General features: G+C 42.6%; 1 protein-coding gene and 1 long non-coding RNA gene across 11 annotated transcripts in view; both read right to left on the reverse strand.

The window, feature by feature from the left end:
• Window positions 1–250: 250 nt before the first annotated feature.
• LOC145503482 (uncharacterized) lies at window positions 251–7,229 on the reverse strand. Its single transcript, XR_014051498.1, has 3 exons — window positions 6,943–7,229; window positions 6,417–6,526; window positions 251–4,134 (listed from the first exon to the last, which is right to left on the reverse strand). It is a non-coding gene; the product is annotated as an uncharacterized LOC145503482 (long non-coding RNA).
• A 2,413-nt stretch (window positions 7,230–9,642) lies between these two features.
• The window catches only part of EXOC6B (exocyst complex component 6B), a 760,794-nt gene continuing 743,836 nt past the window's right edge, over window positions 9,643–26,600 (reverse strand). For 8 of the 10 annotated variants that reach the window (XM_081482978.1, XM_081482980.1, XM_081482979.1 and 5 more), the window contains 2 exons: window positions 17,226–17,338; window positions 9,643–13,040 (listed from right to left, as the gene is read on the reverse strand). In XM_081482978.1, coding sequence (XP_081339104.1) covers window positions 12,914–13,040; window positions 17,226–17,338 — 240 coding nt within the window. In that variant the 3' untranslated portion in view covers window positions 9,643–12,913. Of the gene's footprint in view, window positions 13,041–16,051; window positions 16,064–17,225; window positions 17,339–26,600 lie in introns of all 10 variants that reach the window. The other 2 variants (XM_081482983.1, XM_081482976.1) reach the window with 1 other exon arrangement.

Below are 26,600 nucleotides of genomic sequence, written 5' to 3' on the forward strand. Positions count from 1 at the left end.
AAGTAGATTCGGGGGATAGAGAAAGAGGGCATTAGAAGTGATTGCTAATAGATGGTACTAGCTGCACAACATTGAGAGTATATAAAAATCCATTGAATTGTTACTTTGAAATGATGAATTTTATGTTGTGTGAGTTATATCACAATAAAAAATTACAAAAAGAAAAAACCTAAAATGAGTACGCATTCACATTGAAATACATAAATAATTTAAAATAATAAATGAGAATAAAAAGAAAAAAATCCTTATAGAAGCATTCCAAAGAATTTATTTAGATACCCTTGCTAGGAGGTAAAAACACTCCACCTCTCCCTGTCTCCATTTTTAAGTGTGGGCTGTAATTAGTGACTTGCTTCTAATAACAGAATATGGAAAGGAATAAATAATGACTTCATTGTGAAGAAACATAGCAGACGCTGCCTTACCCAAGTGATCAGGGTTCGCATCATTAGTGATGTCACGTGGACAGCGTGTAAGCTCTGATATGCAATGAGACGTACATTTCACCTCTGTGGTATTTTTTCAAAAAACCCATTACCCCCTGCTAATCAAGAGAAAAACATCAGACAAACGCAAATTTGAAGGATGTTCTACAAAATACTTGACCAGTACTCCTCAAAACTGTGAAGGACATGAAAAGCAAGGAAAGACTGAAAAACTGTCATGGACCAGAGGAGACTAAGGAGCTAGCAAAACTCTTTTGGTTTTTAACATTTTCACACATATACACGATAATATGTTAACAGAGGAATCTGGGTGAGTTGTATAAACTCTGTACCACTTTGCAACTTTTCTGTAAACCTAAAATTATTTGAAAGTTAAGTTTATTTAAAGAATAAGTGAAAGACTGGGAGACAATAGTTTCCCATGCATAACAAACACATAGGTAGTTAGCATCATTTGGCTCAGTGGATCCAGGAAATTGTGATAGACCCCCTCTCTCGAGAGTATTTATTCCCAATGACTTCCTGCGGACAGGACCCAGATTGGCTCAAATACTGTTACAGATCCCTTGATCTCCCACCCCATCCCAGCTCCATTTATCTTTTCCTTCATGCATACAGTTTATTCAGCAAAATTTATTGAACACATTCTATGTGGCAAAAACTCTTCTAGACACTAAGGATAAGTCTGTGAACAAAGCACTCTGCTCTGATGGAGCTTACAGGGAATGAACCATCATTGGTCTAAACCATAGTCATACTCTCTTTGGCCATGATTGGTTTAGCGGCCACATTTTGACCAGTATGATGTAAGAGGAGGTAACATGAAGAGATAATGTTAAATAGCAATTTAAATAATTCTGAGAATGCATAATTTTAAGGTAATATTCAAACCCAAAGAAAGATGAAAATTACAGATTTCTAAGAAAGGGACAGGCTTCTCAGGTGGCTCAGTGGTAAAGAATCCACCTGCCAGTGCAGGAGATGCTGGGGGCACGGGTTGGATTCCTGTGTCGGGCAAGTCCCCTGGAGGAGGAAATGGCAACCCACTCTAGTATTCTTGCCAGGATAATCCCATGGACGGAGGAGCCTGGAGGGCTACAGTCCATGAGGTCACAAAGAGTCAGACGTGACTGAGCACGCATGCACATATGAAAGGGATAGATTTGACCTGAACAGGCCTTTATCTCTTTATTTTTTTTCTTCCTCCATCCTGGAAGGTGGACATGATGCCTGTGGGTGACACAGCCGCCCGTGCCTATGAGGTGGTGAGCATACTAAGGAGACAGAACAGGAAGACAGAAAGTGCCTAGGTCTCTGCTGCTCAGCTGCTCTAGCCTTGTACTGCTTGTGCTTAAGCCTCCAGAATTCTTCTTAGTCAAAACAAAACATGGAAACCAAATGAAGAAAAAAATCCTTACGTTATTCTTTACCAAACTCATTGCCCATTTTCAATTACTTGTAGCTGGACATACTTTGAATTGAAAACAGTATCAACTGGCAATTTCTTGAGAATACTATAAATGACTAATGAGATAGGAAAAGATGATTCAGCCTAACAGAAATTGGCAACTGCAAATTAATAAACTATTTCTCCTCGCTCCAGTTTGAGCCTCACTGATGATGTTGGGAAATTGACAATCTCTTACATTGCTGGTAAGAAAATAAATTAGTACAGCCTTTTTGAAAGACAATTGGCATCATCTAACAAAATATAAAATATATGTGTGCTAAGTTGCTTCTGTCATGTCTGACTCTTTTCAACCCTATTGACTGTAGCTTGCCAGGTTCCTCTGTCCATGGGATTCTCCAGGAAAGAATGCCGGAGTGGGTTGCCATGCCCTTCTCCAGGGGATCTTCTTGTCCCAGAGATCAAACCTGTGTCTCTTGTGTAGCCTGCATTGGCTGGCAGGTTCTTTACCACTAGTGTCATCTGGGGAGTCCATAAAATGTATACCCTTTAACCTACTAACATCACTCCTAGGAATTACTAGCAATCTTAAAGAAATGTTTGTATAAATGCAAAAAGATATCAAATGTACTTGATTCTGCCGTTTTGGTTATAACAAGTAAGTGAAAGCAAGTTAAATATCAATAAATAGTAAGGAAATGGCTAAATTAAGGAGTAGTCCCACCATGGAATACTATGCAGCCACAAAAAGGTTAGGACCATTATGTAGACTACAAGTCTATTTGTAAAAACCTTTCAACATTTTGCCATGTTCATTCCAGATTTTTTAAAAAGAAATTAGACTTTATAAAGTAAAAAAACCCTGTGTGCCCCAGTGGACCTTATTTTGTTCCTCCTACTGCAGAAGGAACTTACTGTTTATCATTCTCCCTCATGTTTTCAGAGTTACAAGGCACTGTTTTCATTCTTCACCTTGTTTTTTTTTACTCAACAACGTTTTAAAGATTTATTCATATTGACATATGTAACTATAGTTCATTCTAACTGCTGTATTAGTTCATTCTAATGGCTGTGATATATTCTATTAGATGAATATATCACAATTTATCTACTCACTGCTTGGTGGACCTTTAGGTAATTTCTAGTTTTTCATCATTACAAGCAATGCTAGAATGAACAGTCTTATGTCTCCTCGTGCCCACAGGATTGATTTCCCAAGGGAATATTCTCAGAAGTAACACTGCTGGGTCTTAGGATATGTGCATCTTTCTTAGATTCAGGCCCACAATGCATTGCTCAATGCTCTTATGGTCAGATAAGTTTCAGGATAAGAATTTTTTGGATTTTAGAAAGGTAATATAGTATATATGCCATACATAACACTCTCAGTCTGAATTTGGGAAAGTATTCTATAATCAAATGTGTTACTTCTTCTGTGGTGAAAAATATAAATATTCACATTAAGTGAGACAAATAAAGATGACTCATAGCTTCACATCAGGTCAAGTTTTGCCACCAAATGAGTTAGGAAAGAGCATTCAGTTTTCAAAGCTCTTTGGATTTCTAAGTTGTGGATGAGGGGTTTGGATCTGCATCATCAAACTACTTTCTAAAGTAGTGGTATTAATTTATCTTCCTATAAATGTTTCTCCATATCCTTACCAATATTAGGTAATATCAGACTTCAGGAGTTTTACTAATTTTATAGGTGTTTACATATTGCTTCTGTAATTAAAAGCTGAAGAAAATATAGAACATGGAAGGAGAGATCTCATTTATAACAATAATGACAACATAAAATGTCTGTGATTGTATTGAATAAGAAATGCAAAGAATTTAAATTAAAGAAAATGTTAAACACTGTCAGAGGAATATACATGTGGTGAGTAAATAAACATTTGTCATCATTGCATAGACAGGCTTTATGTTATAAAGGTGTCATTTACCTGTAAATTATTTTATAATTCAGTGCAATTCCAGTCAAAATAACAATATACCTTTAAACATTTTTTTAAAGATTAAAACTACTCTGGCAGAATATAACATTGTAAAGCAACTGTACCTCAATTTAAAAAAAAACCTACTTGGGAAAAATAAGTATCCAAATATTGAAGAACATTTTGGAAAAAGAAAACCACGATGTAGGCCGCATGCACACATGCATGCTCAGTAGCTTCAGTCATGTCCAACTCTGTGATCAGCCAGGCTCTTCTGTCTATGGATTTCTCCTGGCAAGAATACTGGACTGGGTTGCCATTTCCTACTCCACGATGTAGGTTACTAGATATTAAAAAAAATTACAAAGACAATGGTAACTAAAACAATATGGTAATGACTCAGAAATAGAATGATCACGGAACAGTACAGAAAGTCCAGAAATAGACCCAACAATAAATGAGAATTTTATATATGATCAAAAATAACATTTAAAAAGAAATCAATGATGTTGGGGGACAACTGGTGAGCCACTCGGAAAAATAGAAAAAGCTGGATCTCTGCCACATTCTTCACCTCTAGGTAAAATTTAAACTGATAAATGGTTGCTATATTAAACACAAATATCAGAAGAAAACATGGGTCAATGTTTTTAAGAGGGGAAAATCTAAGTATGATGTGAAATCTAAGCATCATAAGTGAAAATTATGATAAATTAATGTTCCAAAAAATGAAAAAACTTTCTATATGACAAAAAAGCACCATGCAGTGAATATTGTGGCCTGTCTCCTCAATATTCCTTCCACTCCTTCCCCACTGTGCAGATGTCTTCCAGTTTGCTTGGTGGTGAGTATTAATACGTCTTTACTATAGATTCTAGGGGTAAGAACTGATTGGTTTAATCTACCAAGGTAACCCTGTTGCCTTTGCCACCATGATTGGTACAAGTCACTCTGGCCTAAGCAGTAAACTCATGAATTGGTCCTGATCAAAAAGAATGACGTGTAATTAAATTTAGGTCTCCAAATATGGGAGGCATATGGTACAGAAGGTTCCTCACTCATCTCAGAGGGCCAGTGGAAGTCGGTTTCTACACAGTGTGGTGTGGAGACATGAAACCTGGAAAAATGACAGTCAGCCACCAGAAGGATAGTGAAATTTAGGATGGCTTTGCTACTTGAAAAGATAGTAGAGAGAAGGAAAGAACTTTGATGTTTTTCAGTCATTGAAACAAAGCAACCTTGAACTAACTTTGGACTTTCAATCAATAAATCTCCTTTTCTGAGTTGGTTTTTTTTACTTGTAGAATGAAGAGTTCTAAAAGATATGGACTGTGAACAAACTCAAAAGAAAAGCTGGGGAAAATATTTGCTATGCAAAAGACAAATAATTGAAATCCCATATAGACAAAGAGTTACAAATCATATGAACAAGGAAACAATCTATTTTTTTAAAGGCACAATAAATGGATGGCTACTTCATACAAGAGGAAATACAATGAGCAATAAACAATGTAAGTGATGCTTAGGCTCACTATAAGGAAGTATAAATAAAAGGAAATGATTTTTTACTTTTGTAAAAAATGAATGAAGAATATTGAAATTCCTTAGGGCTGAGAATACAAGCAAACTCATATAGTATTGGAGACAGTATAAGTTGGTGATTTGCTAGAAAGTAAGACACATTTTTTATTAATATTTATGGTATTTACAGCCTTTAACCAATCAGTTTCACTCCTGAAACTGTGTGCTGCAGAAATACCTAAACAAGGCAAAAATGTATACAGATGTCTTGATATACTGTGAAATGCCTGTGAAATACTGGAAACATCCCAAATATCCATCAATTGGGAATTGGTTAAATAAACTCAAGGTATATCCATGCAATAGAAATAATTATGAGCTTCACAAAGGATGAAGATATCCTGTATGTTGCCACAAAAATGTTTAAGATACACTGTGTAGAAAAAAAACACAAAAAACCTGTAGTATAATACACCATAATTTTTTTGTGAAAAAAGTATGTAGTAAAATGATCTGAAAGAACATCACCATCCTGTGAGCAGTGATTAAATGTGGGGAATGGCCTTCAGGCCCAGTGGGGAAAACCTCCAGTAGTACTGTCGGATCTCTGTGTGCACGTGTGCATAGGCATGTATGAACACGTTCACCATCACCACCAGGACCACATCCCACCCATCAGGAATTAAAATGCTACTTTGATTTCTCACCTTACTCAATCTGTTTTCAACCTGTTCCTTATTCCGTGGCATACCAAGAGTGGAATGGAACATATCTGCAGAGAATTTTACATGGTAATAAACCTGGCTAAACGTTGGTTTGCTTTTTATCATCACCATATGCTTTCTCAAGAATGTCAGTGACAGAGAATTCCTCTTAGCAAGGAGTGTTGCTCTCACAGTCCCCCCTCTCGGCAGCGAATCATTAAGTGTGACTTGATGTGGCCACGAGAGCCCATATGCCATCTACTGGGTGAGGTACTGCGGGGGCCTCAGACAGGCCTGTGATGTCTTTCCCATCTTCGAAGAGCAGAGGCATCAGACAAGGATACAATCACTGGAAACCACCAATCTCCCTGGGGTTCAGCTTACTGCTTGCATGACCTACCTCTACCATGGCAGTCTCTCTGCCAGCTGGCCTTCATGGGTCTTACCCTCACCTCCAGCCTGGATGTCCTCAAGCGGCCCTGCACTTGAACCTTACTGTTTCTCCTCATCCTGGAAAAAAAGAGACTCTGACCCTTTGGTCTTGCTTTCTCCCATGCCCATCTTTACCTCCCAGATCCCTACTTAACCCTCCACTTTACTCCTGAGTGGTACCTGAAAATGTCTTTCCTAAAACCTTGGGAACATATCTGGGGGTTGGGACAAGCGAAATGGTAGCTCAGAACTGGTTCTCTGAAAAGCTGGGCAGTCTAAGGCCCCCTTTCCTGTGCCCAGGGAAGTGGTGCTTCCCCAGCATGCTTCTCTGGAAGAGAGGTTCACTGCAGAGGGCAGGGCATTACTCCATCAGCTTTAAAAATAAGCACTCTATGGAATAGAAAGAAAGAAAAGCCATCCACCCAGCTTAACCTGAGCCTTGTAACAGAGAGGGGAGTGTGTGGGGAGAACAAGAGGGAGATGCAATTAATTACCCTTAGAAGCAAAGGTAAAAGTTGAAGATTACGAGACCCATTTACAGGAGGGAATAGACCCATCATTGAGCCTAGAGAATGGAAGGATTGTTTAGGGCCAGAAAAGCGTCTCAATGTTCAGATTTCATTCCTTTTCTGGAGCTTTGGAGAGAGGAAGGTCACAGCTTGGGCTTGGAAGGTACACTTAGCAGTGGGTTCAGACTGGGAGGGGGGCTGTTGTCTTGGGTTGGGTTCTGGGCCCACAGACTGCCCCCTCCCTGAGGCAATAGGAGCTGGAATCCTCCCCAGGAGCTGATGTGGGCTGGCCAGTGCAGGGGAGCAGGGAGGGGCTCCATTAACATCACAACAGCTGATGTCACAGACCCCACAGAGGAGCTGGGGCCCCAAATGCAGGGTAACCCTAACCCTAGCAGTGATTGAAACAGATAGAGGGGTGGTGCTCAGCACAAAGCCCGGCCTCCACCACTCCCCTCCACCTCCCTGCACTTCCTCGAGAGCCTTTGTCTTCTGGTCTCTTGGGCCTGGAGGCTCTCTCATTCCTGGCAAACAGTGTCCATTAAATCAAAGCTGAGGCCTCCGGGGTAAAGGGCCTGGCATTCTTTCTCCTCCCTCCCCTTATCTCCCACTGGCTATTCCCCATCCTCGTCTGCCTGGTGAGCAGATGAGACAAGGGGCGAGCTGGAGACAGTGTCACATCTGTCCCTGGTTTGGTGTGGTTCCCCGCAGTGCATACGTACCACAAATGTTGCTGGGCCCTCTCTGGACAAGGCCGTGGATGAGACTTTGTAGCCGCCAGTGCTCAGACTCAGAAGCTGTGGGAAACAGTCTGGGTTCAGTTCAGCTTCGACAGCCCAAGCCTCTAGACTGGACCTTCTTGCTTGAGATTCCCTCAACCAGCTGGAAGTCTCTCTTCTCAGAAGTACAGGGTCCTTGCGTGGCCCTAGGTACCCTAAACTGGCTCGGGGAGGTCAAGCTAGGAATGGTGGTTGTACTGGTTTTTAGGTGTGACCCGAGGTTCATGTGGAGGCTCCCAGAAGAGGTGGGAGGCAGAGCTGCAGGTCTTGAAAAATCTCCTGCCAGAACTCTGTGAGGCAGGGAGAGGAGGAGACTGCTCAGTGTCTGGCTTTTCCTACAGGGAGAGCTATACTTCCAAAGGGATCTGGTTACTATTCAGGATTTTAGTCCTGAATCTTCCTTAGACATTGATGAAAGCCATGTACCTTCTAGCCAGAAAACTGAGTGGATACAAGCCTGTGTGTATGTACATATATTCCCCCACATACACACTCCGAGGGTTCACGGAATTCTGGCCAAGAACTCCTAAACTTTAGAAGGAGGTATAAGTTTTGGCAGAGGAGGTTCCAAGTGGAATTGAGGGGCAGATTACACCTGAAGGAATGGCTCTATTCTGAGCCAGGTAACTGGCTGTCTGAAGTGAAGGCTTGTATCTCAGTGTCTACGCAGGAGGTTAGGGGACCTCAGTACCATGAAGCCTGTGATGGGCTTGGGGAGGGGAAACCGGGAGGCAGAGATGCTTTGGACAGTTCTATATGATGTTGCCACCGCATGCTGTGGAATTGGAGGCGAGGGAGGGAAAGGCCTGGAAGAGCTTATGTGTGTGGCTAGGAAATGGCTAGGCCTTTTGACCATCCGTAGCCCAGTTATCCTTCACAGCAAGCCTGTACATTAGGCCTGACTATGGTTCTGCTTTCACTGATAAGGATTATGAGATTTAGGGAGTTCACTGTTCAAGGTCATTCAGCTGCTAAGTGGTACAGCAGGTCTCTCAGGCATTGAAGCCTAGTTGCAGTGGGCAGACTTGTCTCTAGCCTATTGCCATTCTGTGCCAGCCTGGGGCCAGGAAGTCTGGGTGCTGTTGCACAGACATTTCAGGCCTTACTCACCGTGGTTTCAGATATGCCTACCAGACTTGTGCACACACCAGACTTGTGCCAATTTTTCACTCTAACGTGGTCTGCACCACATTGAATTTAATTCCTTCAAGGCCCAGCTAATTAACATCCCCATTTCTCTGTGCCCTGGTAGCTCAGCTGGTAAAGAATCTGCCTGCAATGCGGGAGACCTAGGTTCGATCCCTGGGTTGGGAAGATCCCCTAGAGAAGGGAAAGGCTACCCACTGCAGTATCCTGGCCTGGAGAATTCCATGGACTGTATAGTCCATGGGGTCGCAAAGAGCAGACACGACTGAGCCACTTTCACTTTTCTCTGCGCTGCTTCCCTGACGACAGCCATTCCCACAGCAGTCTGTGATGCTTGTCCCTCTCCCCACCAAGCTCTCAGACAGGCTCATTTTGCTGCTTCTCCTAGATAATCCCTTCTGGCTCCGTCTTAACCAGGAGCCTTTCCATGGCAGGGCCCGTGTTCAGAACACAGTGAGCCCCTAGTTGCCTAGCCAGGTACTCCTCATAAATCAGGCAATTCAAGAGTTACTCCTCTTGATGACGATGATGCCAGTGTTAATGGTACAGGCAAGAAAGCCTAGGCCGGTGGTTTGGAATGTTTCCAAGGCCACAATTCGATTTCTTGCCTTGTCTAGCAGGCAGCTTTCTCCTCCCCAGCAGGCTTCTGCCTGCTCAAGTCCTCAGTGTGGCTGAAGGGGTGCAGTGTCTGTATCCAGATCACCAACCACGCTCCAAGGTGTGAAAGGGGTGGGAGAACAAAAATCATGAGACAACACGGTGGCTTTTGAACAGGTACATAGGCTCCCTTATTTAATTGTAATTAAAAGAGAACATACAGGAGGAATAGACATGCTCTTTCCACGTAAGAGGTTTTCTACTAACCACGAGGCCCATCTGTATCAGTAGCTTTACTGGTTGAGTTTTAAAGAAAAAAGTTCCCTTTAGAGTTAAAAATGGACTTTCCTAAATTTCCCTCATAAATGTGCAACTATTTGTGCAAAATAAAAAGGCCATTTCCAACACATTAGTGAAAAGTAATTTCAAACTCAGGCAAAGGAAAAAGATAAAAGAGGCAACAGAAGCAGCCAGGTGCAGCGTCCTGGGAGAAGTGCGGCTCTGGTGAGGGGGCTTCTGCAGCAGGCCCTGGGGAGTGTGCTCAGAGGCCTCACGGGCAGAGTCATGGCCAATGCCAATCTTGGGGATAAAGGGCCTGGGTCTGGGACTTGCTGAGCAAGCACTTGTCAAGTGTGCAGTGAAGCTAGGCTGACCTGGAGGCCTGGGAGACAATGCAAACACTAGGCATTGCTCCTTGGATGCTGTATATTCCCTTTACCAATGGGAACTCTCTGCTGCTTCCAATTTTCATGTCCTATTCTTCCCTACCATCAGCAGCTTCATTTAGTCTACTCAGAGATTTTGCCATGTGATACATTAAAACTATTCCAGCTGCCTAAATTACTACTTGGAACCCACTAGGGTCCCAAACCTGACTGTCCCTTTAGGAATATGGATCTGGTTTTCCCAAGAACTCAGCCAATTAGAAGATGGAAAGGCCTCCAAGCACCCATGTTCTCACCTCTTTCTGAGGCCTCTGGGCCGTATCTACATCTCTGGGCATTTGAGGCCCGATCTCAGGATTCTGAGGGACACAGGCACCCATGCTTTGTACAAGTCCTCTCAAGGGCTGACCTAGCTTGAGGCCTATAGACAAAAATGAAAACTCCTACTTCACCAATTCAAACAGTTTGGACATTGCCTGTCCCTGTTTTTCACCTTTCCCTGGTCACCAAGAGTGTGTCTCCACAGACAACTCAGTAGGTGCATGTTGGTTTTGTTAGGGAAGGCTGGAGGCAGACTAAGAGGAAAGAAGGGATCTAACAAAGGATCTACCCTGTGAGTCTTGGGCTTGAGTAAGTGTTTTCTAGAGAGGGACTTCTGTGTGCAAGGGGCAGGGTAACCCCTGTTCCTCCACCCTGTTCATTTTCTCTTTGTAGTACTGTTTCTCCAGCGTACAGGTCTGAGACCAGACCAACAATGATAACGCTTGAAAAAAAAGTGACATAATTAAGGTTCTCTCCATTCCACTTCAAAGTCTCAACACTCAAAGCAGAAGAGATCCTGCTATACGGTGTTTGGGGCCCTTCTTAAGCAATAGGATTAGAGTGATCATTTCTTGCTCTTTTCTAATAAAGTCCAGAATTTGAGAGATGGCACTTTAGGTCTCATTTCCACTGGACCCCTGCCTTCCCTTGGCTATGGAAGTTCTGAGTGGCAGCACTCATCTCTGAGCCTCATTCTTAGACCCTGGACCAAGCCCTCAGGATGACTAGCCCTGAGGATGAGCCTCAGAAAGCTTCTGCAGAGCCCACAAGCAGCCTGGTCTTTCCAGTTTTGAGGAAGTCTGTGTGTGTCTATGTGCATATTTTCTTCCCCATGGTTTTCAAGTTGTGACATAATATTTGGCAGGGGGGCAGGGGTGTGTGAAAAGGAAGCACTGCCCTCCCTAGAAGCAACTCAGTAGCTGACAAAGGTAGTGAAGAATTCTGTTTGATGAATCTTTCCTCCCACTAATCCTAGCTGGAAAGGCCTGTGTGGCTTATTTGTCATTGTTTGGTGATGTACAATTACACACTCGCCAGCAGCCTTAATAGCGTCTTCCTGAAGCGTCTTAAAGGGCAGGTTCCGCTGATTGACCTCATAGTGAAGCCTTTGCATTAAGTCACAGGAGCCCATTTGCGACAGAGGACATAGCCAGTTCAGGCTCCTCTGCAAACTCCAGAGCTTGAAGATTAGGATTACAGGCAATCTTTCTCAGACAAAGCCAAAAGATGGCTATGGGGACCTCAAAAGGGGATGGAAGCTTTAGGCTTGAGCAGGAGCTTCTTATTCAGGGTATGGCTTGGTGAGGGACGGCTGGGGTGACAAACCACTAGACGTGGTTGAGCTGCTCTTTTTCATGGTGACAGTGGCTCCATCCCAGAGACACCTAGTCCAGCTAAAGCTCTCCCCACAGCACAGAGCTGGTGGCATTTCCTATAGAGATGGCGGCCAGAAAGTTGGTTTTAAAACACAAAGGAACAATTCCAAGTAATCTTCAGGTTTTACCTAAGGGGAAAGCAAAAGGTCATTTTTCAGGCTTCTGCAATCTGACTATCCCAAGGGTACTGCTGGAGAAGGCCAAGTCTGAGATTCTCTGTTTATGGAATAACTGTGGACCTATGCCCGGAACCAAGGGCCTGACCCGGAAAGAAGGCAGTGACAGGAATGGGGAAGGGGCTGGGGCTCTGATCCCATTCACACTCTCTTTTAAGACCTCCTCCTGGTGTGGGGGAAACCTACAGCTAGTCATAAGGTCTAGTTAGTCCCACTGCATACTCAGCTCTTCCATGGCTCAGAAAAATCAGGAGTAAAAGCACTGGGGGCAGATCTAGGCTAAAAGACGCTATCCTTAGGGGGACTGCAGTGAAGCTGTCATCTGGTCACAATGGCATGCTTGTTGTCTGCTCAGGGAAAGTCAGTGAACTGAGAAGAAACCTCTGGAGCTCCACAACTGTGTGTTGGTCTTTCATAGACCAAGTAGTAGTGTCTTCCAGGCCCTTTCCTTGCATCGAGAACAACCAGCCTCACCTACGTAGTGAATGGGACACCTAGGAGTGGACAGGATGTACTTTATTATCCTTCTGCCTACTCATCTTACCTCCCAGTGCCAAGTACCCATTTTGTTTGTGCAGTTTCTGAGCCCCAGACCTAAGCTCTAGAGCCACGGATGAAAGGTGGTTCCTCATACTGGACTGACGACACCACCGTCTCTAGGAAAATACAGTGTAGCATGACTTCCCTGAAGCCCAGCCTAGCAACATCTCATGGACTTGCTTGCTCTTGTGCCTCTTCTACTATAGGGAAAGGTTATGCGAATACTGTACATAGGTTATTATAAAAAAATACATTTGTTCTCTTTGAAGAAGAATGCACAAATGCAGGGCCAGCCAGCGCTGGGTCCCAGACTCTGGGGCTGCAGCCAGCAGCCTCTGTGGGCCTGAGGCCCGTCTTCATGAGTGGTGGCTGCTGATGAGTCCCCGGAGTTGCTTGGCCACAGTGTCAATCAATTTCTGCTTGTCTCGCTCATTTTTCCGAAACTGTGCAAACATGTTGTTCTTGCGGCTGGTGTCCTTCATCCTAAACAGAGAGGGGAAGAAAGAGAGCAAAGCGTTTGAGGCGGCAATGGTGGCCAGTATGTCTAAACCACCACCCGGAGTTGAGAGAGTCCAGAACATTTCCACTGTCGGGCTCATATTCACCTGCTGTTCAGAAAGCTGCCCTGGTGGCACCTCCATCCCTCCCAACTTCAGTCACCTTTGGAAAACAGTTGAGAGCCAGCCATGACCAGCCCCCTTACTATCGATACTCACCCTACCTACTTCCTTCCTTTCTATACACAGGTATGAGCCTATTATAGGTATCTAGCACATGCTGCAGCCCTGATGGACAATAGGATCTCAGAGAATGTCTAAGGTCTTCTCATTACCCCATGAACCTACTAAAATCCTGCTGGGACCTCATAGCTGGTATTTGAAAGGGAAAGCAGGACAATGCTCTTAACTAGCAATTTCAAAAGAACATGAGTAACTGAAAGCCACTCTGCATTTCTAAACATTGCTCTAGCTGGTAACTCTATCCTACTCCTAACAAAACCAACGGCTTGACTGCTCTCTCTTTTCCTTTGCCTCAGAATAGGGGCCCAGAGGCAGTGAGGTGGTACGGAGGGCACAGTGCTGAGGAAAGCAGGTGCCAAAAGGCTGCGCTGTTCTCTCACGTGAAAAACCAGGGCTTTAGGCAAGAGAAGCCCCTGAGTTCTCAATAGCTGCTACATCTTCAGATCTTGACCTTTGGAAAGCTTTTTAACTGGCTCCTGCTAAAGCTCCCAAGACGGCATATTCCTAGAGTACAAACCCTGGGCAGTTCTGGCCATCGATTCCGCAGATGGAGAGACCTAACTGGAAAGCATGGATGGAGAAAGTCAAGGCTAGGCCGAGGTTCAGAGGAACCCCAAGCCTGACTTAGCCATTGTGACAGATCCCAGGAATCTTTCATTCCCCTGAAAGGGGCCCCAGCCCCTGGTATTTGTTGGTGATTGTCAACTTTGGCCCCAGCCTCTGTGCACTGGATCTCCAGCCCACAGATGGTTCTAATGGCAGAGAAAGAAGGACACTGCCCAGACTCATTTATCCCTGGGGTTGGCCTAGGTGGCTCCTCACTACCATCCCTCAGGAGCTCGGCCAGCTCTCTGACTTCACAGCCCCCTGCCCTGCATGGAGATGGGCGAGGAGAGGGGACAGAAGGAACCTGGCACCAGGGAGTAAACTATTCCCAGGAAGACTTCCCAGGGGCCTTTGGCTAATTCTGGACCACTTTTTCCTGTGGGGAGGCCCCGTGCAGAGGGATGGACTAGAGAGGCCAGTAGGTCAAAAGGTCAGAGAGTCCATAAGGACGTTTATATCCATATGGTAGGGAGGTTCTGATGAGCATCCCAGCTTTATGGCTCTGGCTGATGGTGACAGCCACAAACGAATTGAGACTTCTCTCTCTGATCTAAGCTTTAGGGTCTTGAGCCTGGAATTACTCATCAAGCATACTTAGATACTGCATATAAGGTACAACCACCCACATGTGGAGGTCTGTGCTTGAAAGGGAGGAAGAAGGAGAGATGACAGAGGTTTAGAGGTTTAGGTTGAAAAGAAAGTACAAAGGACCTCAAGGCTATGATGATTACTGTATTTGGTCCTTCAAACAGTAACTGCACCATGATGTTTGTGGAACTGGCTTGACTTAGGATTATTTATCCCAGACAACAATTCCTTTGCTGGATATGCTATAAATCTAAATAAAACCAACACTAAACAAAACAAAAAGAGTAATAAAGGAAGAAAAGCACTTCTGACCTTTATAGGACACTTAATTTAACATCTTATGTGGTCATTAGTTTCATGACTCCTCAAAGCAGCCCAAAGACCTCCCTTAGGGGAGGTCCAGAAATAAGGTAGGAGGAGACAGGAGAAGAGGGTAGTCTGGGCCCCAGAGGCCAGGATTTCTTAGCCATTAAGGCCTGGAGTGGGGATTACTTGAAGGAGAAACTCAAGTGCCCTGAGGGCTGATGGTGGCATGCTGGCTTGTACCCTGCAATGCTCTAAAATCAAAGGAGAGCCCCTACCCCCGATCACATTCTGTGAGCCCAGGATCTGGATCTACTTGGCTCTGGACACCTCTCAAAGACGCAGGGGCCTCATTTCTTTCCTGAAAGTCCTCATCAGGTCTTTGTGTCTTTCCACGTCTCATGGAAAGGAGAGAGTATTGAGCTCTGGTGGTAGAGCTGGCTGTGGGGAAAGCAGGAGAAGGTCAAGTCGAGAGACTGATTCCTATGAGGCTGGGAAATGTGGATTTTAGTGATCTGGGTGGCCTCTGGCCCTTCTGTGTTTGGAAGGGAGCTTTTAAATCCTGCTGATCACCCAGGGTAAGTGCATGGCATTATCACTGGCTAGGCCTCCAGAATGCTACTGAGAGGCTGATTATTTTAGCCTGTTGTTGATCCACAGGACGTAGATAAGCCAGTACTTCCTGGATCTAGAGATTCTCAGGAACAGAGGAGTAAGAACTGTTGAGAGAGGCAACTGGCCGAAGGGAATCCCAGAGCCCATCTGAGCACATAATGAACAGGACACCTGAGCAACAACGCAAAAGCCAGCAGGGTGCTGAGAACGTGGGTGAGGCCTTGCCTCTAAGAAAGAGTCTTCTGTGGGAGATCTTGAAGCCAGAAACTCACCACTGGGAGGGCGGGAAGACTGCTGAGGAAGCTCCCTTGTGTCAGGGCTGGATTTCAGGCTCTGGACTAACAAGAGTATTGAGTGTGCCAGGAAGGTGGGCGGGAGCAATCTTTTACCTGGCACTGATGGGGGAAAATCCCTGTCACCACTCCCAGCCCCAAAGGAACTGGTAAGCCAAGGGTCACTTGAAGGACCAAGGAGAGAGGAGGCAGCCAGCCAGCTGGCACTGGGCTGGTTTAGCAGATTAGTATGTCAGGGTGGGGACAACTCACAGGGTAGGGATTTTAGTGTAGTCATTAGTGTCAATGAGGAAACCAGAAGGACTTGCCTCAAAGTAGTGGAAAAGGCCCAAGTGAATAATATACTTACTCTCTAGATATCCTAGGGAAGAAGGTCATTGGGAGAGAGAATCATGGGAAACAGAGTTAAAATGGAAACATGAGTCTCTGTCTTGATCTGGAAAAAGTCAATTCTGGGCTCTTAGTGACTTGGCTCCAAACACACACCTCTGCCTCCTGCTCTTGCCCGCTCTCTACCTCCTCTCCTTCTCTCCCCCATTATAAGCTTTAGTTGGAAGGTACCCCTCAGCCTCTCCTTCTGCTTAAGGCTTCACTCTGGCCTCCTGGACTCTGATCCTTGCCTTCTGAGGATTTGAGACCTGCCTGACTGGCTACATATGTAGACTTGCTACACTGTCTAGATGCAGGGCACTCTTCTAAGAAGCTTCTAAGAAGCCAAGGGTTTTATCTAGTTTGATGACAAGGAAAAGCTTCCTTTTTACATGTTTCTTACATGGGTTTCCTACATGTTTTTACATGGGTCTTTGTTTCTGGTCTGCCAGCTCTCAACTAGGTAAGCTAAAGTCAGGGCCAGGCTACAACCCAGTGCAGATTCCAGGATCTGGGTGACATATTGGTTAGTGAGATGTTCTGGAGCTGGCTAACTCAACCTCGGTAGCACCTCTGCTTCAGAGATGTGAAAGTCCTACGGCAGCCACTTTTGCTGGCTAGTGACTGCTTAAGGCAAGAGTTAGACACTTCCAATGCAGCTTTCTTGGGCTACTCAGCATAAGGAAGCTCAATCTGACAGAGGCAAGGGTTGGTGGGGCAGCTGAAATAATTTCAGGAACTTCTTTCACAGGAAGCAGAGAAGCCATCTGTTCTGTGGAGACACTCTCCATCCATCATCACACCCCAGATGGCTGGCGCTGGCTCACTCTGTTCACCAGGCTGACCTGAGCCCCAAGCTAAGGCATCTTCCTTTCTCCTCCTGTCATCTCTAGGTAAGCTCCAAGGTAATGTCACAGTTCCCCTGACCCACACTTGCCCTAGCTTGCTGGGGCTCAGAGATTAAGAGGCTCCAAAAGGAAGACTGGACTGCCAAATACAGTGATGGAAACTGCTGAGAACACCTGTGGCGGCTTTAAGAGTGGGGCCTCTTTGCCATCTTTTCAAGGTAGTGGCAAAGAGAAAATTATCCTCTGTATCAATCTCCCCTCCCCATTACCCCACCCCTCAAAACAGACCACGGAATGGGTACTCACTTCTCAAGCAGGGTCAGAGCTGTCACAGGGTTTACCCGGAGGTACTTGCAGGTGGGCTGACCGTAGTCAGCAAGGTAGGTTGACCAATCCCACTGGATGAAGAGATCCAAAAGCTGTAAAATATCCAAACCCCCACTCCAGTAATTAATCAGACAGATAAGACTAATCAGGATCTCAAAAACTCCTAGCACCCTTCACTGCCCACTAGATTTGAAAAATAAAATTAAAATTGTAATACGAGAAAGAGTATGATTCTTCCCTGATAGCTCAGGTGGTAAAGAATCCACCTGCAGTGCAGGAGACCCGGGTTTGATCCCTGGGTTGGGAAGAACACCTGGAGAAAGGAATGGTTACCCACTCCAGGGTTCCTGCCTGGAGAACTCCATGGACAGATGAGCCTGGTGGGCTGCAGTCCATGGGGTCGCAAAGAGTTGGACATGACTGAGCGACTAGCACACACACAAGAGAAAGAATGGCTACAGTACGAAACTAAGAAAATAAACGGGTAATCACTGTAAGGTAGGGTCATCTCTGCCAGAAGCGCTGCATTGCTGATGCCGGCAGAGAGCTCTCAGAGGCAGGCCTGGAAAGAAACTGGCACTGGACTGAATGAAAACACCAGGCTATCATAATAATCATTCATTCACTTAATAAATGCTTACACAATGTCTTCCATGTGCCAAGCACCTTCTAGGAGCTCAGAATTCAACCATGAACAAATGAAGGTGGGTGTGTCCAGTGCCCCATATGCAACTATATGAGCTTTCAGGTTAAAAGGTCTGGGTTCAAGTATGGATTTCATGACTTGCTGTGTTAACTTTACTAAGTTACTCAGATGATACAGACACATGCCAAAAACAAACAGGATACACAGACAGCACAGAAACACACTGAACCAAGACATAAATGGACCATATATTTACATGAGGCAATATATAACACCTATGTGGACACTGGTTGAACAGATAGAAATCTGCTAACTAAATACATTTTGTCAAAGGCTTTCCTTCTCAGCCAGCTTTAGCCTCAGGTATCAGTCTAACAAATATTTAAAACTCATAACTAAATAAAGCTAAAAAAGAAAAAAATCAGTGCCTTTCAAAGGTAGGGTAGGGGCGATGAAAGGGAAGCTGTTAGCTCCCCTGTATAAACTTCTAGGGGGTCACTGCCCCAGACTCACATCATTACATAGAAGAAGGGCCTTCAAGCAGTCTTTCTAGCAATGAGATACATATAAGTACTTCTGGACTCAGGGCACTTCCCTACTTCTCCCTTTCTAAGAGATGACAGTTGATGAAGACGACAATCGCTCCGTGCAGAACTAATGCAGAGAGGCCAAGAACCAAATTCAACGCCAGAGTCTGGACTCTTAGGCATAACTTCCTCCTCTGTCTTCCTCGCTGTGCACCTGGGCAAACAGGCAGTGTGGGCCTTGCCCTGTTGGCCAAGTCTCCTCTTCTATCCATTCTCTTAGAATAGATGTTAAGAACTTCCTCAGGATGGAAATTGGCTGAAGTCCCAAAACTAAAACAGAGAAAAGCCCCTACACCCTCAGCTGAGAAAGGGATACTAAATATGAGAGGAGACGGGGGGAGAGACAGACATGTTGGTTGGCCTGGGTCAGCAAGGCCCCAAATGGCCCTCTCAGGCCTCTTTTAGGTCATGCTTATTTTAGTTGGCAAGTAAAAGGGCTTCTACCACTTTCTTTCACTGCCCCAAGGCCTCACAGAGCTCTCCTTTAGAAGAAAAATTTCCCTGACTTCCTATCCTAATCTTGGTATTTCCAGCCTTAAGACCCCTCAAGACAGTTCCTCCTAGGGAACATGATAGACACTTGGAGTGTCCCTTGTTCTAAAGGTCTTCTACAAGTAAGATTATGCTTTTCCCTCACACCCCAAGGAAAGAAACTATGGAAAAAGATAGCATTTTATTAATTGTTTTTTTTTTTTTTCTTTTAGAAAACTAAACAAAAAATGTTGGGAGCTTTTTGCTGTTTGTATGCTAGGGACCTAACAAAAGAAACATGAAAGAATAACAAATAAGTTTAATTGGAAAAATTTGAAAACCTGATTTCTTAAAGCTATTCTAGGTATTATTTCTCAGATATGGACATATATATATATATATACACACACACATATATATATACACGTTAATTTCATTCTGTTCTCTACTAATAGAATCCTAATTTCAGTGATGGAATTGATGGTATCAGCATTTTCTGATTTACTGCAAAGAACACCATTTCTTTCTGGATGATGAAACCTGGGTAAATCACCAATAGGGTGTGGAGGGCAGTTCATAATTTAGTTCCAAGGTTTCCTATTTTTAAATTCTTGCCAAAGTCTCTCAGTGCCAGTACTGAGCCTACGACCTCTGGGATGACAAGCTAGCTAGTTTATCCCACGCTGGCCTGGAAGCCACACAACTCTACTAAGCTCAACCAGTATGAGCCTGCAGCTCACACTCTGGGTCTATGCTGCTTTCCACAGTCCTTTTCAGTGGCTTGTACCTAGATCTGATGGTCTCCTCTGAGACAGACGGACATAAACTAGAGTCTGGGTAAGACTTAGCTAAGTTAACCTGCTCTGGGGTGCAGCTCTACTGGATTCCTTAGATCAGCATTAGAATAAGAGAACAAGAAAACCAGTAGGCCTCTTTATCACGGCACTTTGATCTCCAGACTGTGATATCCCGAGGTGAATTAGGCCTCTCAGCCTAGTTCTCTGCATGCAATTGCCTTGTAAGATCTCAATAAAGTCTCTTCCGAGGATGCTGAACATTCTGTCATCACTGAACGTGTGTCATCACAATCACATTTTAATTTTTTATTTCTAAAAGTTTTCATTTTGGAAATAATTTCAATTTATCAGAAAGTTCTAAGAATAGGCATAGTATAAGGAGTACTATATACCCTCCTCACAGATCCATGCATCATCAACATTTTACCCAGCATGCTACATCATTTGTGTTCTCTCTTTCTTTTTTTGCACATATACAGTATTTCTTCTTGGAGTCTCTTGAGAGTAATTACATATATCATGGCCCTATATCCCCAAATATTTCAGCATTCCTAAGAATTAGGGCTATTCTCAAACATAATCACAGTATGGTTTTTAACTTTAATAAATTTAATTTTGATACAGTTCATACTCTAATTTTATAAACTGACCCAATAATGTCCTGAATAGCTTCTTTGTTTATTCAGGATCAGGTATTACATTTAGCTAGCTATTGAGTCTCCTTTAATCTGGACTATTTCCACAGCCTTTCTTATATGATATTGACATTTTTTAATAATATCAACTCTTCAAAAGTTCCCTGCCTCCTTTTTCATCCTAAGTTTTGACTTTCTTAATGCTTTCTCATAATAAGATATGAGATATGCATATCTGGCCGGAATCCTACATGTGATGGTGTGTCCTCCTCAGGGCATCACATCTGGAGGTGCACAATGTTCACATGTCTTTCAATGGTGACATTAATTTTGTTCACCCAGTCAAGACAAGCTGTTGTCTGATTTCTCCACGGTCTAGGTATTATTTTTTCTTTTGTAACTAGCAAGCAATTTAGGAGATCATGTGAACATACTGTTCCTGATGAAAATTTTCTATTAGATTTAGCATCTATTGAAGTTGCTTCTCCGATTTAGTCTTCACTACAATGGTTTCAAACTGATTTCATCCTTCCCTCCAAGTTTATCAGCTGTCACTCACATTTGACCATAAGCAAGTTCTCGCTTCTGCTGCACTATTAATTCATCTATTTTATTACTGGTATGGATTCATGGGTTTCCACTGTTTAATAGTTTATATTCATTACTATACCTAATTACTTTGGTGCTCAAGTTGTCCCAGATTTAGCAATGGGAGATCCTTCAAGCTAGAGCCTGTGGCCTTGTGTAACGCCTCCATGATTTTTTTCAGGACTTCCTTAATTTCTAGCATATTAAGGTGTTGCAGGTTTATCTTGTATCTACCATGCTCAGTTCTGAAATCAGCCCTGGTTTCTTTTAGTGGGAGTGTTATTAGAGATCAAGATTTGGGTGCTAGGTGAGCTCACTGCTACTGTGGGACAATCTATGGGGTATTAAGCCCTCTCAGCAGACACAGCTAGGAAATATATACATATAAATATATCCACACATACATATACATATGTGTGTATATATGTACACATGCACACATATTTTAGAAATCATGAGTTTACACCAATACCTCTAATTCTAATCATTCTCAGAGAGTTCTTTCTTGTGTTCCTCTCTTTTACATATCCACAGTGAGAATTCTCAACAACATCATCTCATCTACTAATTTGCTCAATAATATATCTAAAATCAGTTCAGAATTGTTTGTATAAGCCACTGCAAAATAAACCTACTAAAAAATAAGGTCAAGATTTGTTTGCAGTTCTCCCTCCAACCTAAGCCTGAGTGGGTAAAATCAAAACCTATGTTCATAAGCCACTTGGATTAGTCTTTTTTTTAAAATTCCCCTTCAGTTTGGTTATGGTATTCATCTAAATATAATCGGGATCATTTGTTTCCATTTAGGCTCCTCCCTCCCATCATTTCTAATTTATTTTTTTACATATGTAGGACACTTAACATGCTTCCAAAAGTCAAACTATACAAAAATGTTAACTCACAAAAAGTGTCAGTCTTTCCTTCTTGTATCCCTTTTACCCCAGTTTCTACCATGCCTTACAGATGCCCAACTCCATTGTTTGTGAATTTGCCCTTACTATGTTTCTACTTGTAAAGATAAACATACACGTTTGCTTCCTTATTTCCTCTTCTTTGTTTCACAGAAAGTAGAATACTATATATGCACTTTAAGATATTTTATTTCTTCACGTTTATAAGCAGGAGGGGGATGGAGAAGAAGAAAAAAGAGGACTGTCAAGGGCAGGAGACTGAACTATTCTTCAAACTTTACTGAGTATCAATTTGTAATTTTTACCATATCCTCATGCTACAAGTGTAATTATTAATTTAACATTTTTGCATTGATTCATATTTTGGTATTAAAAAATTTAAAAGAACACTTTACACCACTATCATAAATGGGAAACCATTCTAACTTGTCATAAATAGAAGATAACTCAAACATTAGCACAACAATGAGATATTCGTTGTATTATCACAAAGACTATAAAGGGATAGCTTTCTTTCAACAATGATTTCATGTTTAATGTGCATCTCGGTACTATCTAAACCTGTACTCAGTTTAGATATGCAAAGTACATCATGCAAAATGTGGGGATGGATGAATCACAAGCTGGAATCAAGATTGCTGGGAGAAATAACAACCTCGGACATGCAGATGATACCACTGTAACGGCAGAAAGAAAGGAGGAACTAAAGGGCTTCTTAATGAGGGTGAAGGAGGAGAGTGAAAAAGTTGGCTTAAAACTCAACATTCAGAAAAAGATCATGGCATCAGGTCTCATCACTTTATGGCAAACAGATGGGGAAAAAGTGGAAACAGTGACAGACTTTATTCTCTCGTACTCCAAAATCACTGTGGATGGTGACTGCAGCCATGAAATTAAAACACACTTGCTCCTTGGAAGAAAAGCTATGACAACGCTAGACAGCGTATTAAAAAGCAGAGACATCACTTTGCCAACAAAGGTCCATCTAGTCAAAGCTATGGTTTTTCCAGTAGTCATGTATGGATGTAAGAGTTGGATCATAAAGAAGACTGAGCATCAAAGAATTGATGCTTTCATAGTGCGGTGCTGGAAAGAACTCTTGAGAGTCCCTTGGACTGCAAGGAGATCAAACCAGTCTATCATAATGGAAATCAACCCTGAATAATCATTGGAAGGACTGATGCTGAAGCTCCAATACTTTGGCCACCTGATGCAAAGAGCAGACTCACTGGAAAGATCCTGATGCTGGGAAAGATTGAGGGTAAGAGGAGAAAGGGGAGACTGAAAATGAGATGGTTGGGTAGCATCATGACTCAATGGACATGAGTTTGGGGAAACTCTGGGAGATAGTAAAGGATAGGGAAGCCTGGCATGCTGCAGTTTATGGGGTTGCAAAGAGTCAGACATGACTGAGCCACTGAAGCAACAACTCAAGTGCCACTTCAGATGGCCTTCCACAACTCCACATTCCATCCAACCTGTGAAAGTGAAAGTTGCTCACGCGTGTCCGACTCTTTGCAACCCCATAGATTATACAGTCCATGGAAATCTCTAGCCGTTCCTTTCTCCAGGGGATCTTCCCAACCCAGGGATCGAACCCAGGTCTCCCGCATTGTAGGCAGATTCTTTACCAGCTGAGCCACCAGGGAAGCCCAAGAATACTGGAGTGGGTAGCCTATCCCTTCTCCCGCAAATCTTCCCAACCCAGGAATTGAACCGGGTCTCCTGCCTCGCAGGTGGATTCTTTACCAACTGAGCTATGAGGGAAGCCCTCCATCCACCCTCTGTTTTGGTATTAGTTTGTGGCTTTAGCCAAGAGTTGAGTGATGACTGTGTGCCTGGATCAGTGTTAAGTGGTGTATGGGCACAAGGAAGCACCTGTAACAGATGTTTTCAGCAAGAATTAGTCTCATTATGAGAGAAGATCAGAGCACATATGGGCCCTGTGTCCTGGGATGGTCAGGAGGGTCCACAGCCAAAGGTCTGGTTTGGTTGGTGAGACCTGGGAGGCTGGATGGGCTGGGGCAACACGCTAACACAATCACAAGAATAGTTCACTTCTCTCCTCCCCAGGAACCCTCATTAGAGAGTGAGTTTCCATGTAATCGACTTTTGATGGATTCTTACTTCTGTGTCAGAACATTGTTAAAACTCTTGATTTTCCATGTGATGACTTCTCACTGAATTTATAGAACCATGTTGTGGGCCTGCACCATGCTCATTCTATTTATATTTCTTAAGAGTTGCATAAAAATTATAACCTTCTTAAGTTTAAAAAGTTCAAGTGAAGTGGCTTCTTCTAATATTTACTCATAGGATTTGAAACATAAATAATAAAAGCATATTTGCTTGTCTCGGATTGTCTTATTGAAGACATAAACCACTGAATTTAGCAAATGTTTTTAGAAGCATCTAATATGTGGAAGGACAGGGACTGGCTTTTCAAGTGATGTTAAAATATGTGGTTTCCCCGCTATAGAAGAACAAAAGAAAAACACAAATAACCGTAATCCAAGCCAAATGATTTAAATGCTATTAAATAATGTATTCCTCTTCTTTTTGAACTATCACGTGAAACTTTACAAGGTTTTTCACTTATAACAAAATTTAAACAGCATATATAAACTGTGGTTCAGAACACAAACACACACACGCGCGCACACACATACACACGCATTGGGTTTAAATTTATTTTGATTATCAGACAATGTTTGAGGTGATAAGAATCACATTGGCAAAAACAAATGTGTTATGATTATATCTCTGTCACTGAGTCAGATATGGAAATTTGCCTGCATTTTATTACCATCAGTCATAGATTTTGTTTTTTAAAAAATTTTATTTTGAAATAATTTTAGACTTACATACAAGTTGCAAAAATAGTTTCGACAATTCCTCTAATGTCCAGCTTTACCCAGCTTCTCTAATGTCCATATATTATATTACAATGATGAGAACCAAGAAATCAACATTGGTACAATACTATTAAACTATTTCATTCTATTTTCACCAGATTTTCCACTAACATCCTTTTTCTGATCCAATTCAGTATCCCACTGCATTTAACCATCATGTCTTCTACGACTCTTCCAGTATATTTTCTCATTTTTATCTTTGAAGACCTTGACACTTATAAATTACTCTTAGTTATTTATTTTGCAGAAGGTCCCTTAATTTGAGTCTGCCCAATATTTGTTTATGGTTAGAGTGAGGCAGTAGTTCTCAACGAGGGGAGATCTTGCCTCACATGGGACACCTGGCAACATGTCTGGAGACATTTTTGGTTGTAACAAGGCCGGTGGTGGTAGTGGAGGTGATGTTTCTGGCATTGAGTAAGTCAGGAATGCTGGTAAACACTCTACAGTGCTCAGGACAGCCCCTACAGCAAAGAATTACCAATCCCAAATGTCAGTAGTGTCAAGGTTAAGAAGCTCTGTGTTGAGGTTATGCATTTTTTGTTTTGCGAAAACACTACATAAGTGATACTGTCCCCTTCTTAGTGCATCATATCAGGTGTACATGATATCCACATATTTCACTATTGGTGATATTAACCAATAATGATCACTTGATCACTTAGTTTAGGTGGTTAAGTTTCTCTATTGCAAAATTGTTATTTTTACCTTTGTAATCAATATTTTTTTGTGGGAGATATACTTTGATACTAAGAAAATATCCTGTTTCTCCTCAAACTTTTGTCCACTAACGTTAACATCCATTGGTGGATCTTGTCTATAACAACATTTACTGACAAAGATGCTACAAAAAAAGAAAACTACAGGCCAATATCACTGATGAACATAGATGCAAAAATCCTAAACAAAATTCTAGCAAAGAGAATCCAACAACATATTAAAAAGATCATACATCATGACCAAGTGGGCTTTATCCCAGGGATGCAAGGATTCTTCAATATCCACAAATCAACCAATGTAACACACCACATAAACAAATTGAAAAATAAAAACCATATGATTATCTCAGTAGATGCAGAGAAAGCCTTTGACAAAATTCAACATCTATTTATGATAAAAACCCTCCAGAAAGCAGGAATAGAAGGAACATACCTCAACATAATAAAAGCTATATATGACAAATCCACAGCAAACATTATCCTCAATGGTGAAAAATTGAAAGCATTTCCCCTAAAGTCAGGAACAAGACAAGGGTGCCCACTCTCACCACTACTCTTCAACATAGTTTTGGAAGTTTTGGCCACAGCAATCACAGCAGAAAAAGAAATAAAAGGAATCCAGATTGGAAAAGAAGAAGTAAAACTCTCACTGTTTGCAGATGACATGATCCTCTACATAGAAAACCCTAAAGACTACACCAGAAAATTACTAGAGCTAATCAATGAATATAATCAAGTTGCAGGATATAAAATCAACACACAGAAATCCCTTGCATTCCTATACACTAACAATGAGAAAACAGAAAGAGAAATTAAGGAAACAATTCCATTCACCATTGCAATGAAAATAATAAAATACTTAGGAATATATCTACCTGAAGAAACAAAAGACCTATATATATAACTCATTATTAGAGAAATGCAAATCAAAACCACAATGAGGTATCATTTCACACCAGTCAGAATGGCTGCTATCCAAAAGTCTACAAGCAATAAATGCTGGAGAGGGTGTGGAGAAAAGGGAACCCTCTTACACTGTTGGTGGGAATGCAAACTAGTACAGCCACTATGGAGAACAGTGTGGA

The sequence above is a fragment of the Giraffa tippelskirchi genome, chromosome 4, assembly GCF_054371585.1.
Source record: "Giraffa tippelskirchi isolate mGirTip1 chromosome 4, T2T-mGirTip1v1.2.pri, whole genome shotgun sequence".
In the NCBI taxonomy this organism is placed as follows: Eukaryota; Metazoa; Chordata; class Mammalia; order Artiodactyla; family Giraffidae; genus Giraffa; species Giraffa tippelskirchi.